Genomic DNA, 19,599 nt, shown 5'->3' on the forward strand with positions numbered 1-19,599 from the left:
AATTTGTCCAACTGCCATACCTCCTCCTAAATCAAGAAGATGTTCTGGGTTCTATGTCTTTTGAGATCAAGCCAATAACAATGAACTCTTTTGCGTCAGAGTCTCTTTCCATGTCTTCTGCAAAGCTTCAATAGTCTTAGTCTCTTGATAGAAGAAGTGAGAGAGATGGCACTCTCTGCCACTTGACATTTATTTTTTTGGCTGGTAGTTTGTAGTTTTGTTAGTTATTATTATTTTTATTGGACTATAATTGCTTTACAGTGTTGTGTCCATTTCTGCTGTACAACAAAGTGAGTCAGCTCTATGTACACATATATCCTCTCCCTCCTGAATCTCCCTCCCCACCATCTCAGCCCTCTAGGTCCTCACAGAACACGGAGCTGAGCTCCCTGTGCTATACAGCAGCTTCCCACTAACTACCTATTTTATACATGGTAGTGTATATATGTCAATGCTATTGTCTCTTTGCAGGGAAGGAATAGAGATGCAGACATAGAGAATGGACTTGCGGGCACAGTGGGAGAAGGAGAAGGTGGGACAGATTGCGAGAGCAGCATTCCCTCTTGACATTTTCACTTTTGCTTTTTTAAGTAAAAAATCTCTTTTGGCTTTTTCCATCATATCAAATCTCAAGTGTATAGGGGTCATACAGTCTCTTTTGTTACTCAGTCAGTCAGTTCAGTCGCTCAGTCGTGTCCGACTCTTTGTGACCCAATGAATCGCAGCACGCTAGGCCTCCCTGTCCATCACCAACTCCCGGAGTTCACCCAGACTGACATCCATCGAGTCAGTGATGCCATCCAGCCATCTCATCCTCTGTCGTCCCCTTCTCCTCCTGCCCCCAATCCCTCCCAGCATCAGAGTCTTTTCCAATGAGTCAACTCTTCGCATCAGGTGTCCAAAGTACTGGAGTTTCAGCTTTAGCATCATTCCTTCCAAAGAAATCCCAGGGCTGATCTCCTTCAGAATGGACTGGTTGGATCTCCTTGCAGTCCAAGGGACTCTCAAGAGTCTTCTCCAACACCACAGTTCAAAAGCATCAATTCTTCGGTGCTCAGCCTTCTTCACAGTCCAACTCTAACATCCATACATGACCACAGGAAAAACCATAGCCTTGACTAGACGGACCTTTGTTGGCAAAGTAATGTCCCTGCTTTGAATATGCTATCTAGGTTGGTCATAACTTTTCTTCCAAGGAGTAAGCGTCTTTTAATTTCATGGCTGCAGTCACCATCTGCAGTGATTTTGTTACTAGGAAGGTGACAAATTTTCACAACCCGTGAGCAACTAATGTCAGGTGCACACTTGGGACCCTTCTGCAGTCTGGAAGTTCTCATTTTCCTTATTTCTCTTCTCTTAAATATGAAGAGCTGTCATTACATGGAGCCCCATCTCTGCCAATAATTGCAGCCAAAATTTTCTCATTGTAATTCATAGAGGTGGGAATCCATATCACCTACATGAATCAATGTTCTTATTTATATTCAAATAAGTGGAAGACAGGAAGGAAGGGATCCTCAGGACTGACATTGACTTAGTAGAGCTTCCGCATTCTGCCTCAGCCCTGAACTGGCCAGCATGTCTTGCAATTCTTCCCATCAAGAGGTAGATTTTGTTTCCTTACTCTTTGTGTCTAGTTTGGCCTTAGGACTTGCTTTGACCAATAGCATACAGTGGAAATAGTGTTATATGAGTTCTGGAATCTAAGCCTTAAGAAGTCTTCAAGCATTTTCCTTTCCTTCCTGGAAGAGTCAACTACCAGACATGTAAATCTTGGAACTTTGAATCCCAGTTAAATTTTGAGATCAGCACAGTGGTATGAGTAAGAACAGGAAAGATCATCAGAATGCCCAGTCAATGCACAGAATTGTGAGAAATAAAAAATTGTTGCTGTGTTTGGCTATTAAACTTTGGCATGGATTGTAATATAGCAGTTGGCAACTGAGATGATATATATTCAGTTTATTTCTAGTGATAATTACCCTTGTGAAGAAGGTGGTCTGTGTGTTTCCTTCAGATGAGCTCCCCTTACTTTCCTCATCCTGGAAGTAGCCAGCATAGAAAGTGTTTTAGTAGTTGAGAATGTTTGATGCTATAATGATGCTTTAACTTTTAGTTCAATTTTTAAATATTTTTATCGACAAGTCATAGAACATTATTTTGGAAAGTAATTTATGACACTATCCAAATGTGAAAGTGAAAGTCACTTAGTCATGTCCCACTCTTTGCGACCCCATGGACTCTATAGTCCATGGAATTCTCCAGACCAGCATACTAGAGTTGGGGGCTGTTCCCTTCTCTGGGGGATCTTCCCAACCCAGGGATCAAACCCAGGTCTCCCACATTGCAGGCAGGTTCTTCACCAGCTGAGCCACAAGGAAACCCAAAAATACTAGAGTGGACATTATCCAAAGGTGTTGCTATTTCAAATTCTAAATCAAGGGTTAGGAAATCTTGCCATTACTTACTCATTGGGCAGGTTTCAATCTTCTTTGTAGAATTCAGTACCAACGTGCCCCCCACCCCGAGTCAGTGTGTACCCCAACTGAGAACTACTCAAAACTACAAATTAGCATCAATTAAAAGAATCGTTAAAAAGTGAACTGTGAAATTCCAACCTCCTAGGAGGAGGTATTTAAGTTATGTTAAGTGAGTGAGGAGGAGGAGACATTTGAATTGTTAAGTGAGGAGACATTTGTTAAGTGAGGAGACATTTGAATTACGAGGAAAACTGAGATATACTCAGAAACACAGCACACCATCCAGATCTGGCATATTTTCTAAAAAATATCAAACTACCAATGGTATTTTTCACAGAGCTAGAACAAATAATTTCACAATTTGTATGGAAATATAAAAAACTTTGAATAGCCAAAGCAATCTTGAGAAAGAAGAATGGAACTGGAGGAATCAACCTGCCTGACTTCAGGCTCTACTACAAAACCACAGTCATCAAGACAGTATGGTACTGGCACAAAGACAGAAATATTGATCAATGGAACAAAATAGAAAGCCCAGAGATAAATCCATGCACCTATGGACACCTTATCTTTGACAAAAGAGGTAAGAATATACAATGGAGAAAAGACAATCTCTTTAATAAGTGGTGCTGGGAAATCTGGTCAACCACTTGTAAAAGAATGAAACTAGAACACTTTCTAACACCATACACAAAAATAAACTCAAAATGGATTAAAGATCTCAACGTAAGACCAGAAACTGTAAAACTCGTAGAGGAGAACATAGGCAAAACACTCTCCGACATACATCACAGCAGGATCCTCTATGACCCACCTCCCAGAATATTGGAAATAAAAGCAAAAATAAACAAATGGGACCTAATTAAACTTAAAAGCTTCTGCACAACAAAGGAAACTATACACAAGGTGAAAAGACAGCCTTCAGAATGGGAGAAAATAATAGCAAATGAAGCAAATGACAAACAACTAATCTCAACAATATACAAGCAACTCCTGCAGCTCAATTACAGGAAAATAAATGACCCAATCAAAAAATGGGCCAAAGAACTAAATAGACATTTCTCCAAAGAAGACATACAGATGGCTAACAAACACATGAAAAGATGCTCAACATCACTCATTATCAGAGAAATGCAAATCAAAACCACAATGAGGTACCATTTCACGCCAGTCAGAATGGCTGTGATCCATAAGTCTACAAGCAATAAATGCTGGAGAGGGTGTTGAGAAAAGGGAACCCTCTCACACTGTTGGTGGGAATGCAAACTAGTACAGCCACTATGGAGAACAGTGTGGAGATTCCTTAAAAAACTGGAAATAGAACTGCCTTATGACCCAGCAATCCCACTGCTGGGCATACACACCAAGGAAACCAGAATTGAAAAAGACACATGTACCCCAATGTTCATCGAAGTGCTGTTTATAATAGCCAAGACATGGAAGCAACCTAGATGTCCATCAGCAGATGAATGGATAAGAAAGCTGTGGTACATATACACAATGGAGTATTAGCCGTTAAAAAGAATACATTTGAATCAGTTCTAATGAGGTGGGTGAAACTGGAGCCTATTATACAGAGTGAAGTAAGCCAGAAAGAAAAACACCAATACAGTATACTAACGCATATTATGGAATTTAGAAAGATGGTAACACAAAACCAATACAATATTGTAAAGTTTAAAAATAAAAAAATAAATAAAAAAGAAAGATGGTAACGATAACCCTGTAGGAGAGAAAGCAAAAGAGACATAGATGTATAGAACAGTCTTTTGGACTCTGGGAGAGGAAGAGGGTGGGATGATTTGGGAGAATGGCATTGAAACATGTATAATATCATATAAGAAACAAATCACCAGTCCAGGTTTGATGCAAGATACAGGATGCTGGTGCACTGGGGTGACCCAGAGGGATGGTACGGGGAGGGAGGTGGGAGGGGAGTTCAGGATGGGGAATACGTGTACACCCGTGGTGGATTCATGTTGATGTATGGCAAAACCAATACAAGATTATAAGGTAATTAGCCTCCAATTAAAATAAATAAATTTAAATTTTAAAAAATAAAATAAAAGCTGAAAAATATACAGTAATATATAACTCATTGAGTTGTATTCATTAAACATATATAACTTTTTAATACAGCAATCAGACCTTAATAAAATGTTTTTTTTTTTTTAAATACAATGAAACATGGTATCTCCTCAACTGAACTCAATGGAACATATAACCCATCTATGATTATAACTTGGAAATGTTGTTTATTAAGTGAAAGGAATTGAATACATTAAATTCTTTACAGGCAATTTTTAAAAATTTCTTTGACATGTATTCCACACTCAGAAATTTTATCCTTTTTTTCCAAAAGGGAGCTAGTGCTATTAAAGGGTATAATGTGTTTTGATTAACTCTGCCCTAATTTAGTATATTAAGCCACATGCACATGCACATGCACATATACATACATGCCAGTTTTGCTCTAAAATCTTAAATCATCTATATCTGATGTAGCATCTACTGTCAAAGTGATTTCAACATGGGTTATTCTTCCTGTATCTTCATATACAATATAAATTGTCTAGTTAGTAAGTAAAATGATCATGAAAATAATAGGAAAAAATACCAGTGAATTTTTATGTGCAGAGAAGTTTATTAGAAAGCAGAGATGTGACAAAACAAAAGAAATTCACTTGAGGAGAAAATAAAGGGTAAATTGGACCCCCCCACCCCTGATCTCAGGGTGTCAAGTCAGTGCCACTCAGCGGCTGCAGATAATAGCCACCTGGTGGACCACCTGCAGATCATGACCAAAATATCAGGAAGAATGAAACATTGAGAGGACTGAGATAATTTCTTATCTGATGGATTGCAAATTAATTCTTACTTGGTGCTGATATAGAAAGGAAAATATGACAAGGAAGAATTATAAATGAGCCAGAATATGTTCACAGAGTCAGAAGAACAGTGGTGGACCCACTGTAATCATGAGATTCAACTAACTGAGTGATGTCAGCTAGACTCCATGAGTCCTATGGGTCAGCACAAAAAAGGATCTACATATGTGGGACAGAGGTAAGTGGAGAGAGTGGTCACAAGACAGCGGGTTCAGCAGCAAGAGGATGGACAGCACACGGGGCGGGGGCAGGTGGAGATGACACAGGTGGGGCGATAGCAAGTGGTGTGGCAGGAGACCCGGCCACACACTGGGCGCAGGCAGCAGCTGGAGCCACAGCAAGAGGGGCGGCAGCAGCTGGAGATGCGGGAGCAGGTGGGCTGGCAGCACACAGACTGGCAGCACCGGGGCCTGCAGCAGCTGGAGATGCAGCAGGTAGGCCTGCAGCAGTTGGACCCACAGCTGGACCCACAGCTGGACCCACAGCAGGAGGGGCGGCAGCAGCTAGAGATGCAGCAGGTGGGGCGAGGGCAGGTGGGCTGGCAGCACACAGGCTGGCAGCACTGGGGCCTGCAGCAGCTGGAGATGCAGCAGGTAGGCCTGCAGCAGCTGGAACCACAGCTGGAAACACAGCAGGAGGGGCGGTAGCAGCTAGAGATGCAGCAGGTGGGGCGAGGGCAGGTGGGCTGGCAGCAGACTGGGCGGCAGCAGCTGGACACACCACAGCTGGGGCGGCAGCAGGTGGTCCTGCAGCAGGTGGTCTGGCAGCAGCTAGGGCGGCAGCAGGTCTCCAGGCAGAGACTTCGGCCACAGCTCTGGTCAGAGCAGACGGAGCCACAACAGGAGCTGACCATGGTGTCAGAGGGTGGAGGTTCTAGGTGAGTTTCCAGGAAAGTGAGTTTCTTGAGTATGAGAGTTGCCTTGGTCCACAGCCCCCTTTATATCCTGCTGAAGAGCTGCTATCATGACATCATTATTTCCTGGTTATTGTTTACCCTCCTAGGAAACTTGATCATTTAATTACATAATTGTGTGTTTCTCAGTTAGTATTCCAAAATGGAGAAAATAACACTATTCCTTTTCCTAGTATGCTCCTGTGTGTCCAATTGAAAGCCCAGTCCCAGTTCTTCCTTAGTGGGTGTCACCTTTGCTCCTGGTGGGTCCAATGTCTTATGAAACATTAGTCATATGACACTAACATTTTTTTTTTTTGGAATGTGATATTCTCTCCTATCACTGCTCTTTGAACTTCAGAGAGGAAATGTTTCTTATAAGGCTCATGTGTATTTTGTTGTCAAAGGTGAGGGGAACATGGCTTGTCAGATGAAACATTGAAAAGGAATTAGACAGAAAGATATTTGGGGGGAGGATGTCCCACAAATAATATGGATGAATGTGATCCTACGTGGGCATCTTGGATGAGCAGGAAGATAGTTAGACCACAAGGAAGTTTCAAATTCTGTGTCTGATTTCACTCCACTGTCTCAAGTACTTAGCAATACTCATAGCTTTTAAAGAGAAGAAACACATTTTTGCTGTATGTCTCCCAGGCTAGGCAATCAGAATGAGATGTTGTGATTTATCTTTTAGTTGTCAAGCTTGTATACAGGATATTTTATTGTAAAAGCATTCATTGTATATAAACATGTTTGGAATGATTAAGCCTTCAAAAATATGTATCCAAGATATTCTTTTGGGTAGTAAGAGAACCTGACAGATAACTCCTCATCTGTTTCCTGTAGATACTTGACTAAGACACATGCATAAGAAACAGATTCAGTCAGTTCAGTTCAGTCACTCAGTCATGTCTGACACTTTGCAACCCCATGGACTGCAGCATGCCAGGCCTCCCTGTCCATCACCAACTCCTGGAGCTTACTCAGACTCATGCCCATTGAGTCGGTGATGCCATCCAACCATCTCATCCTCTGTCATCCCCTTCTTCTCCCAACTTCAATCTTTCCCAGCATCAGGGTCTTTTCAAATGAGTCAGTTCTTCGCATCAGGTGGCCAAAGTATTGGAGTTTCAGCTTCAGCATCAGTGCTTCCAATGAATATTTAGGACTGATTTCCTTTAGGATGGACTGGTTGGATCTCTTTGCTGTCCAAGGGACTCTCAAGAGTCTTCTGCAACACCAGAGTTCAAAAGCATCAATTCTTTGGCACGCAGCAGCTCCAGCAAGTCCGTAGGCCCTGGAGCATTGGCTATGTGGTGCTGGGGTGACTGTGAGGAGATACCCCATATCCAAGGACAGAGAAGCACCTGCAAGATGGTAGCTGATGCTGTAGTGGTGGCTGTGTGGCACTGGAACGACTTTAAGGAGATACCTCAAGTCCAAGGGCAAAGGAAAAGTCCCAGAAAGATGGTAGAAGGGGCAAAATTGCATTTAGAATCACTGTCCATACATGCTAGAGATGCTTAGAAGGCTCAAACATACCTTGTTCACACCAGGACCTAAAGACCCCACAGAGACTGAGACAGAACTGTGTTTGAGTGTCTCCTGAGGAGTTACAGTTCAGCAGTGGACTGCTGAAGGGGCAGGAGCTCTGGGTACAGAAGACCTGGCATAGCCCCCTTGGAGGAAGTATGGCATAGTCTCCTTGGAGGAAGTCACCATTAACCCCACCACAGAGCCACCAGAACTTACACAAGACTGGGGAAACAGACTCTTGGAGGGCACAAACAAAACCTTGTGTGCACCAGGACCCAGAAGAAACAAGCAGTGACACTACAAGAGACTGACCCAGACTTGCCTGTGAGTGTCCAGGAGTCTCTGGCAGAGGTGTGGGTTGGCGGTGGCCTGCTGCAGAGTTGGGGGCATTGAGTGTAACAGTGTGTGCATGGGACCTTTTGAAGGAGGAAGCCATTATCTTCATTACCTCCATCATAGTTTGGCCCCAGGTAAATAGCACAGAGGGAACATAGCCTTGCCAATCAACAGAAAATTGTATGGCTCCACCCATCAGAACAAGACCAGTTTTCCCCTCAGTCAGTCTCTCCCATCAGGAAGCTTCCATAAGCCTCTTATCTTTCTCCATCAGAGGGCAGACAGACTGAAAACCAAACACAGAAAACTAACCAATCTCATCACATGGACCACAGCCTTGTCTAACTCAATGAAACTATGAGCCATGCTGTGTAGGGCCACCCAAGACAGACGGGTAACAGTAGAGAGTTCTGACAAAGCATGGTCCACTGGATAAGTGAATGGCGAACTACTTCAGTATTCTTACCTTGAGAACCCCATGAACGGTATGAAAACAAACAGTTTGGCAATAGTTAAAAGAAGGGCTTCCCTGATAGCTCAGCTGGAAAAGAATCTGCCTGCAATGTGGGAGACCTGGGTTCAATCCCTGGGTTGGGAAGTTCCCCTGGAGAAGGGAATGGCTACCTATTCCAGTATTCTGACCTGGAGAATTCCATGGACTGTATAGTCCATGGGGTCGCAAAGAGCTGGACACGACTGAATGACTTTCATTTTCAAAAGAATGACAGTTATTTAAGTCTTTATTTTTTAATTGGAAGATAATTCCTTTACCAGGTTGTGTAGGTTTCTGCAGTACAACAATGTGATTGACTCATAATTATATATATGTCCCCTCCCTTTGAGCTGCCCTCCCACCCCAATCCCATCCCACCCCTCTAGGTTGTCATAGAGCACTGAACTGAGCTTCCTATGTTATTTTAAATGAAGAACTGAGATCAACATATATAGTATGTGGATAAGTTCCATACATTTTCAATAAAAGGTGAGGAATGATGACATTTATCATTTGTGCAGTACTCACTATTCATTATGCTAAATTCACTAGGCATTGTGCTGTATTCACTAAGCATTGTGCTGAATATCTTATATTTGTTTTGAATCTGTAATGCAGCATATAATATAGAGTGTATTCTTACTACTTCTTTAAGCAATAGGCCAAAGAAGCATAGAAATGTTAAGAGGAAAAAAAGAAAGCTTGTGTGTAAGATTAAACAGATGTTAAGCTGTATTAGGACAACTGAGAAGGGGTGAAAAATAAAGCTTGCAAGCCTTTGCTGAAGCTGCTTCATCTTCCTGGAATGTTTCATCTTTGTCATTATCTTTGCAAACTACTATTCCTCTGTCAAAACCCTAGCTTTCCCCTGAATGCTTCCTACAAATGATTAACTACCCTGTTCAAATACAATTTGTCCCTGCCTTGTGCTCCGAATTTTGCACTCTCTGTGATGCAGACACCCTGAGGGCATGAACTATAAAATTTAATTTCGTTACTGGGACAGAGCACATTAGTGACAAATGTTTGTCGAGTGAATGAAGGTTTTTGGATAAATTAAGGGTATGTAATGGTCCTTTAAAAAATATGTCTGTTTTGCCTGGTTGAGAAAAGTGGGAGAAACATTCCAAACAAAGGGATCATAGTTATACTTGAGGAAAACCACATTTGTTTAAGTGGCAAGCAACATGTAACCTGATGAAACACATTTGAGGAAGTTCAAATTTGATCTATAGAATGAAACTTATTTACAGGTAATCATGGATAAAGATACTGTATTAACACAGAAACAGATATAATAGAAAGGAGGTGAGTACAAATGTTGATACTGGTTCTCTTCACTTCCAGACATCCCAGTTTAGCTCTCTTTTCTGAGAAATAACCACCATCACTGGTTTAATGTCAATCAGCTAAAAATATTTGCTGAACATCTACTGTCTTTGTTTGAATTGCAGCCAAAGTAGATACTGAAACAAAGATGTGAGTGCAAGTAGTTTACCTGGGGCAGCAATTCTCGGAAGTACACGTGAAGAAGTGGGAAAGGAAGACAGGAAAGAAAGAAAAAGCCAAAAGTCTGGGTCAATAATGCAGTTGCCATGGTGGGTAACTGAGGAATGACTCTGGGGCCTACCTGAGGCTGGGAAATATTAGCTGCCACCGTTATATGCCTAGAAAATCCCACAGAATCAACTGAATATTATTGTTAACAGTGACGCTGGCTATCTTAGAAAATTGATAGATTTCTTATGCACTTTTATATTTCTTCATAAGATGTAATGGCAAAATGAATTCACAGATCTGAGCAATAAATATAAAAAGATATGTAAACAAATCTGTCAAATAGTACACTTATCTGGTATTGGAGGAATGTATTAACATTGCCTGAAGGCCAAAAAATAATATTTGAATAAACATCATTTTAAAAAGTACAAAAAAGGTGAGTTTGTGAATAAAGACATAAATGTCCCACAAAAGGATTCAGTAAGAATGTATATCAATTTGTAAAATTGGTTTTGAATGGGATTGGCAAAGACAAATGATGGGCAACTCACTTATGATCACATTCTTTTGTGTTATTCAATTTTTTTTTTAAAGCATGTGTTTGTGTATAAGTGACATAAAATCCTTAGAAAAGAATTAAAGTACTTCAGATAAAATTCACAGTTCTCTCTACAAATTCAGTTCCATAAGTTTTATATGTTTATGTTTAAGTTTGTACTTATATATTATCGCTCAGTCTTGTCTGACTCTTTGTGACCCCATGGACTGTAGCCTACCAAGCTCCTCTGTCCATGGGATTTTCCAGGCAAGAATATTGGAGTGGGTTGCCATTTACTTCTCCAGGAGATCTTCCCAAACCAGGGATTGAACCTGGGTCTCCCACATTGTAGACAGATGATTTACCATCTGAGCCACCAGGGAAGTCTTATTATATACTAAAAGATGATGACTACGTTGCAGTCAGTCTTTCCAGCTCTCAAATTAACTGTTGTGAATTACAAATTGCTTTTCGGGACTGTTTGAGTTCCCTAGGAAGAAGACCCAGAGATGAAAATTAGCAAACAGGGTGTTTATTGAGAAGTGATTTTGGGATTAGTCCTGCTAGGCGGAAAGGGGAAGGAAGTGAGCAGAAGTAGACAGTTGGAGAAATCAAGCTAAGATAGAGTTTCAGTGGACGTCTAAGCATGGCACTGGAAAGGTCCCTTTTTACCCTTGGACATAAAATCAGAGTCAGCAGCAATACCAAGAAACTGTCACTAGGTCTCTTTCATTGCTTTATATCACCTGCCTGACACTGAAGGTAGCCCCACTATAAGACAGAATCAATTGAATATTCTGAATAGTAATAATAATAATCAACCAAATCTACTGAAGCTCTGGCTACCAGAATAAAGAAGAACTCCACTGTATGTACAGGGGCTTCTATGGTGGCTTAGAAGATAAAGAATCTGCCCACAATGCAGGAGACCTGGGTTTGATCCCTGGGGCAGAAAGATCCCCTGGAGAATGGAATGGCAACCCACTACAGTATTCTTACCTGCAGAATCCATGGACAGAGGAGCCTCGTGGGATACAATCCACAGGGTCGCATAGAGTTGGACACGGCTGAGTGACTAACATTTCAACTGTGTACGTGGACGAAAGACTCATTGTATGTGACCCGAAACAGAAATTAGATAGACTTTACTAACCTATCTATCTGCTGCTTTTGTAGGTGAAAAAACCCTGGTGTTGTTAAAAATCATGAATTGTGTTCAATCTTTCCAAATCTTTTCTCATGTTATTATCTTCATAGATGCTCTATCACTTCAGTTTCACCTCCTTTCCCCAAAAAGACTAGAAAATGATTAATTTATTTTCTAGACGTAACTAGTAGTGATCAGTATCATTTGACCTCTCTTGAAGGTTGATTAATTTGTGCTGTTTGGCAGATGCAGGCAAAATTCAATTACTTTGGGTTGAAATGTAAATCCTTTTTAAAAAAGAAAGAGACTAACAATCAGATTCAAATTTCAGTGCCAATAGGGGGACATTTATTTAGGTTCATGGAAATAACAAGACATAAGAAAATCTTTACCAAAGAGTACACCAAAAAATCTTCATTGTATTTCCATATCAGAGGTAAAAATCAGTGGACCCACAAGTGATGGAGACAAATTCCTTAAGCATGATTAAGAGATATCCTGAAGAAAAAGGGAGGAGTGTTTAGAAATTGTAATTTCCTGGGAGATTCTGAGTGATCTCATTTGTATGGGAGGGACTGTGGAGAGAAGATAGAACGTGGGCTCATTATGTCTGGAGTTTGCTTATCAATTCAAGGGACCAGTTTTCTTGAATCCTCCACATTTTAAAAAGAAGCTCTGCAACTGTGGGGAGGGAGGAAATGAGGAAGCAGTATGTTCAAAGCAGAGATTCAGCAGCAAGAGGAGGGACAGCACACGGGGCGGGGGCAGGTGGAGATGACACAGGTGGGGCGATAGCAAGTGGTGTGGCAGGAGACCCGGCCACACACTGGGCGCAGGCAGCAGCTGGAGCCACAGCAAGAGGGGCGGCAGCAGCTGGAGATGCGGGAGCAGGTGGGCTGGCAGCACACAGACTGGCAGCACCGGGGCCTGCAGCAGCTGGAGATGCAGCAGGTAGGCCTGCAGCAGCTAGAACCGCAGCTGGACCCACAGCAGGAGGGGCGGCAGCAGCTAGAGATGCAGCAGGCGGGGCGAGAGCAGGTGGGCTGGCAGCACACAGGCTGGCAGCACTGGGGCCTGCAGCAGCTGGAGATGCAGCAGGTAGGCCTGCAGCAGCTGGAACCACAGCTGGAAATACAGCAGGAGGGGCGGTAGCAGCTAGAGATGCAGCAGGTGGGGCGAGGGCAGGTGGGCTGGCAGCAGACCGGGCGGCAGCAGCTGGACACACCACAGCTGGGGTGGCAGCAGGTGGTCCTGCAGCAGGTGGGGCGGCAGCAGGTCTCCAGGCAGAGACTTCGGCCACAGCTCTGGTCAGAGCAGACGGAGCCACAACAGGAGCTGACCATGGTGTCAGAGGGTGGAGGATCTGGGTGAGTTTCCAGGAAAGTGAGTTTCTTGAGTCTGAGAGTCTTCTTGGTCCCCAGCCCCCTTTATATCCTGCTGAAGAGCTGCTACCATTACATCATTTCCTTGTTATTGTTAACCCCCTAGGAAAATTGATCATTTAATTACATAATTGTGTGTGTCTCATGCAGTAGTCCAAAATGGAGAAAATAATACCTTTCCTTTTCCTGGTAAGTGCCTGTGTGTCCAATTGAAAGCCCTGTCCCAGTTCTTCCTTTTGGGTGTCACCTTTTCTACTGGTTGGTTCATTGTCCTATACAGCTTTTATCATCTGACTCTAGCATCTTTTTTTGGAATGTGATATTCCCTCCTATCACTGCTCTCTGAACTTCAGAGAGAAAAATTTCTTATATGGCTCATGTATATTTTGTTGTCAAGGGTGAGGGGAACAAGTGCTGGTCAGGTGAAACACTGGAAAGGAATTAGAAAGAAAGATGTTTGGGGGAGGATGTCCCAGAAATAATATGGATGAATGTGATCCTAAGTGTGCATCTTGGATGGTCAGGAAGATAGGTAGACCACAAGAAAGTTTCACATTCTGTGTCTGATTTCACTCCACTGTCTCAAGCCCTTAGCAGTACTCACAGGTTTTAAATAGAAGAAACACATTTTTGCTGTATGTCTCCCAGGCTAGGCAACCAGAATGGGATGTTTTGATTTATCTTTAAGTTGTCAAACTTGTACACAGGATATTTCATTTTAAAAGCATTCACTGTATATAAACATGTTTGGAATAATTAAACGTTCAAAACTATGGATCCAAGAATTCTGTTGTGTAGTAAGAGAACTTGACAGATAACTCCTCATCCTTTTCCTGTAGATACTTGAATGAGACACATGCATAAGAAACAGCATGACAATAGTTTAAAAAAGGGCTTCCCTGATAAGTCAGCTGGTAAAGGATTTGCCTTCAATGTGGGAGACCTTGGTTCGATCTCTGGGTTGGTAAGATCCCCTGGAGAAGGGAATGGCTACCAATTCCAGTATTCTGACCTGGAGAATTCCATGGACTATATAGTCTATGGGGTCACAAAGAGCTGGACATGACTGAGCAACTTTCATTTTCAAAAGAATGACAGTTATTTTTTTAAGTCTTTATTTTTTAATTGGAGGATAATTCCTTTACAAGGTTGTGTAGCTTTCTGCAGTACAACAATGTGATTCAGGCATAAGTATATATATGTCCCCTCCCTCTGATCTGCCCTCCACCCCAATCCCATCCCACCCCTCTAGGTTGTCAGAGAACACCAGACTGAGCTTCCTATATTATTTTTAAATGAAGAACTAAAATCAACATATATCCATACCTCTTCAATAAAAGGTGAGGAATAATGATATTTATCATTTGTATTTACTATGCATTATGCTAAATTTACCAGGCATTGTGCTGAGTTCACTGAGCATTGTGCTGAATATCTTATATTTGTTTTGAATCTTTAAAGCAAAATATAGTACAGTGTGTATTATTACTACTTCTTTAAGCAATAGTCCGAAGAAGCATAGAAACGTTAAGAGCAAAAAAAAATTTGTGTAAGATTAAACAGAACTCCTGTACTCTTGCCTGGAAAATCCCATGGATGGAAGAGCCTGGTGGGCTACAGTCCATGGGGTCACTAAGAGTCGGACACGACTTCACTTTTCACTTTTCACTTTCATGCATTGGAGAAGGAAATGGCAACCCACTCCAGTGTTCTTGCTTGGAGAATTCCAGGGACGGGGGAGCCTGGTGGGCTGCCGTCTATGGGGTCACACAGAATCGGACACGACTGAAGTGACTTAGCAGTAGCAGTAAGCTGTTTAGGACAGCTGAGGAAGAGGTAAAAAATAAAGCTTGCAAACCTTTTCTGAAGCCATGTCATCTTCCTGGAATGTTTCATCTTTGTCATTACCTTTGCAAACTCCTATTCCTCTCTCAAAACCCCAGGTTTACACTACTTGCTTCCTCCCAATGATTAACTACCCTGTTTAAATGCAATTTGTCTCTGCATTGTGCTCTGTTTTTTGCACTCTGATGCACCACAGTTACTTTCTGTCATTCCACTATTGTTATGCAGACACCCTGAAGGCATGAACTATAAATTTTATTTTTGTTTCTGGGACAGAGCACATGAGTGACAAATGTTTGTCGAGTGAATGAAGGCTTTTGGATGACTTACAGGTATATAATGGTCCTTTAAAAAATACGTCTTTTTTCCTGGTAGAGAAAAGTGGGAGAAACATTCCATCAATGGGGTCATGGTTACACCTGAGGAAAACCACATTTGTTTATGTGGCAAGCAACATGTCACCTGATAAAACACACTTGTGGAAGTTCAACTTTGATTCATAGAATCGTACATACTTATAGGACACCATGGATACATATACTGCATTAACAAAGAAACAGATATGATAGAAAGGAGGAGAACACAAGTGTTGACACTGGTTCTCTTCACTTGCAGACATCCCAATTTAGCTCTCTTATGGGAGAACTAACCACCACCACTGGTTTAGTATCAATCAACAAAAAATATTTGCTGAACGTCTATTGTCTTTGTTTCAATTGCACCCAAAATAGATATTGAAACATAAATGTGAGTGCAAGTAGTTCACTTGGCGGAGGCGGGGGGAAGAGGTGGATTCTGGGATGTACACATGAGGAAATGAGAAAGCAAGGCAGGAACGAAAGAAAAACCCGTAAGTCTGGGTTAATAATGAGGTTGCCACTGTGGGTAACTGAGGAATGTATCCGGGGACATACCTGAGGCTGGGGGCTATTCACCACCATGATTATACGTCCAGAAAATCCCAAAGAATCACCTGAATATTATTGTTAACAGTGAAGTTGACTGGCTTAGAACACTGATAGATTTCTTATGCACTTAGCAATATTTCTTCATAAAATCTAACGGGAAACATGTATTCACAGTTCTCAACAATAAATATAAAAAATATGCAAACAAATCTGTCAAATAATATACTTACCAGGTATTGGAGGAATGTATTAACATTGCCTGAAGGCTAAAAAGTAATATTTGAATAAATATCAGAACAAAAAAAACATGTACAAGTAAAGCTGGGTTTCTGAATAAAGACATAAATGTCATACAAAAGCGTTCAATAAGAATGTATCTCCATTTGTAAAAATTGGTTTTGAGTGGTATTGGCAAAGACAAATGATGGGTAACTATTTTGATCACTCTTTTGTGTTATTCAAAATTTTTATTTTATTATTTTTTTTAATTTAAATTTATTTATTTTAATTGGAGACTAATTACAATATTGTATTGGTTTTGCCATACATCAACATGAATCTGCCATGAGTGTACACATGTTCCCCATCCTGAACCCCCCCTCCCACCTCCCTCCCCATACCATCACTCTGGGTCATCCCAGTGCACCAGCCCCAAGCATCCTGTATCCTGCATTGAACCTGGACTGGCGATTCATTTCTTATATGATATTATACATGTTTCAATGCCATTCTCCCAAATCATCCCGCCCTCTCCCTCTCCTTACTGTCTCAAATGTCATACAAAAAGATTCAATAAGAATGTATCTCCATTTGTAAAAATTGGTTTTGAATGGGATTGGCAAAGACAAATGATGGGCAACTATTTTGATCATTCTTTTGTGTTATTCAAAATTTTAAAAAAAGCATGTGTGTGTATAGGTGACATAAAATCCTTAGAAAAAAATAAAATTACTTTAAATAAAATTCACAGTTCTCTCTACAGATTCATTTCCATAAGTTTTCTTGGATTATGATTAAGCTTCTACTTACTATACACTAAAAGATGAAAACTACATTTCAGGCAGTCTTTCCAGCTCTCAGATTAACTGTTGTGAATTACAAATTGCTTTTCGGGACTGTTTGAGTTCCCTAGGAAGCAGACACAGAGGTGAAAATTAGCAAACAGAGTATTTATCGAGAAGTGCTCTTGGGACTAGTAGTTCTAGGAGGAAAGAGATGGGAAGTGAGCAGAAGTGGACAGTTGGAGAAATCAAGCTGGGATAGAGTTTCAGTGGACATCTAAGCATAGTACTGGAAAGGTCCCTTTTTTTGTCTTGGACATAAAATCACAGTCACCAACAATACCAAGGAACTGTCACCAGGTCTGTTTCATTCATTTATATCACCTGCCTGGCACTGAAGGTAGCCCTACTATAAGTCAGAATAAACTGAATATTCTGAATAGTAATAATAATAATAAACCAAATCTACTGAAGCTCTGGCTACCAGAATAAAGCAGAATTCCACTGTATACCTGTAGGGGCTTCCATGTTGGCTCATAAGATAAAGAATCTGCCCGCAACGCAGGAGACATGGGTTTGATCCCTGGGGCAGAAAGATCCCCAGAGGAATGGAATGGCAACCCACTACAGTATTCTTGCCTGCAGAATTTCATGGACAGAGGAGCCTGCTGAGCTACAATCCATGGGGTCGCATAGAGTTGGACCCAGCTGAGTGACTAACATTTTCACTGTATATGTGGACGAAGGTCTCACTGTATGTGACTCAAAGTAGAAAATACATAGACTTTACTAAACTATCTATCCACTGCTTTTATAGGTGAAAAAACCTTGAAAGCTGATTTTGTTAAAAATCATGAATTGTGTTCAATCTTTCCAAATCTTTTCTCATGTTATTATCTTCATAGATGCTCTATCACTTCAGTTTCACCTCCTTTCCCCATAAAGACTAGAAAATGATTTATTTTCTAGATGTAACTAGTAGTGATCAGTATCATTTGACCTCTCTTGAAGGCTGATTAATTTGTGCTGTTTGGCAGGTGCAGGCAAAATCCAATTACTTTGGGTTGAAATGTAAATCCTTTTTAAAAAAGAAAGAGACTAACAATCAGATTCAAATTTCAGTGCCAATAGGGGGACATTTATTTAGGTTCATGGAAATAACAAGACATAAGAAAATCTTTACCAAAGAGTACACCAAAAAATCTTCATTGTATTTCCATATCAGAGGTAAAAATCAGTGGACCCACAAGTGATGGAGACAAATTCCTTAAGCATGATTAAGAGATATCCTGAAGAAAAAGGGAGGAGTGTTTAGAAATTGTAATTTCCTGGGAGATTCTGAGTGATCTCATTTGTATGGGAGGGACTGTGGAGAGAAGATAGAACATGGGCTCATTATGTCTGGTGTTTGCTTATCAATTCAAGGGACCAGTTCTCTTGAATCCTCCACATTTTAAAAAGAAGCTCTGCAACTGTGGGGAGGGAGGAAATGAGGAAGCAGTATGTTCAAAGCAGAGATTCAGCAGCAAGAGGAGGGACAGCACACGGGGCGGGGGCAGGTGGAGATGACACAGGTGGGCCGATAGCAAGTGGTGTGGCAGGAGACCCGGCCACACACTGGGCGCAGGCAGCAGCTGGAGCCACAGCAAGAGGGGCGGCAGCAGCTGGAGATGTGGGAGCAGGTGGGCTGGCAGCACACAGACTGGCAGCACCGGGGCCTGCAGCAGCTGGAGATGCAGCAGGTAGGCCTGCAGCAGCTGGAACTGCAGCTGGACCCACAGCAGGAGGGGCGGTAGCAGCTAGAGATGCAGCAGGTGGGGCGAGAGCAGGTGGGCTGGCAGCACACAGGCTGGCAGCACTGGGGCCTGCAGCAGCTGGAACCACAGCTGGAAACACAGCAGGAGGGGCGGTAGCAGCTAGAGATGCAGCAGGTGGGGCGAGGGCAGGTGGGCTGGCAGCAGACCGGGCGGCAGCAGCTGGACACACCACAGCTGGGGCGGCAGCAGGTGGTCCTGCAGCAGGTGGTCTGGCAGCAGCTGGGCCGGCAGCAGGTCTCCTGGCAGAGACTTCGGCCACAGCTCTGGTCAGAGCAGACGGAGCCACAACAGGAGCTGACCATGGTGTTAGAGGGTGGAAGTTCTGGGTGAGTTTCCAGGAAAGTGATTTTCTTGAGTCTGAGAGTCTTCTCGGTCCCCAGCCCCCTTTATATCCTGCTGAAGAGCTGCTCTCATGACATCATTATTTCCTTGTTATTGTTTACCCTCTTAGGAAAATTGATCATTTAATTACATAATTGTGTGTTTCTTATTCAGTATTTGAAAATGGAAAAAATAATACCATTCCTTTTCCTGGTAAGCGCCTGTGTATCCAATTGAAAGCCCTGTCCTAGCCTTCCCTAGTGGGTGTCACCTTTATTCCTGGTTGGTTCAATGCTTAGAAAGCATTAGTCGTATGACTCTCTAACACTCTTTTTTTAAATGTGATCTTCTCTCCTATCACTGCTCTCTGAACTTCAGAGAGAAAAAATTTCTTATATGACTCATGCATATTTTGTTGTCAAGGGTATGGGGAATAAGTGCTGGTGAGGTTAAACATGAAAAGGAATTAGAAAGAAAGATGTTTGGGGGGAGGGTGTTCCACATATTATATG

General features: G+C 41.9%; 3 protein-coding genes across 3 annotated transcripts; all 3 read right to left on the reverse strand.

The window, feature by feature from the left end:
• Positions 1-5,554: 5,554 nt before the first annotated feature.
• On the reverse strand, positions 5,555-6,285 carry LOC133232395 (keratin-associated protein 4-7-like). The gene has a single exon (XM_061391754.1). The coding sequence runs from the start codon at positions 6,219-6,221 to the stop codon at positions 5,580-5,582; it is 642 nt and encodes a 213-aa protein (XP_061247738.1). The 5' UTR covers positions 6,222-6,285; the 3' UTR covers positions 5,555-5,579.
• Positions 6,286-12,503: 6,218 nt separating this feature from the next.
• LOC133232397 (keratin-associated protein 4-7-like) lies at positions 12,504-13,258 on the reverse strand. Its single transcript, XM_061391755.1, has one exon. It carries the CDS (start codon positions 13,154-13,156, stop codon positions 12,542-12,544), a length of 615 nt encoding a protein of 204 aa, XP_061247739.1. The 5' UTR covers positions 13,157-13,258; the 3' UTR covers positions 12,504-12,541.
• A 5,042-nt stretch (positions 13,259-18,300) lies between these two features.
• On the reverse strand, positions 18,301-19,130 carry LOC133231609 (keratin-associated protein 4-9-like). Its single transcript, XM_061389971.1, has one exon. The coding sequence runs from the start codon at positions 19,066-19,068 to the stop codon at positions 18,469-18,471; it is 600 nt and encodes a 199-aa protein (XP_061245955.1). The 5' UTR covers positions 19,069-19,130; the 3' UTR covers positions 18,301-18,468.
• Positions 19,131-19,599: the final 469 nt, after the last annotated feature.

The sequence above is a fragment of the Bos javanicus genome, chromosome 19, assembly GCF_032452875.1.
Source record: "Bos javanicus breed banteng chromosome 19, ARS-OSU_banteng_1.0, whole genome shotgun sequence".
In the NCBI taxonomy this organism is placed as follows: domain Eukaryota; kingdom Metazoa; phylum Chordata; class Mammalia; order Artiodactyla; family Bovidae; genus Bos; species Bos javanicus.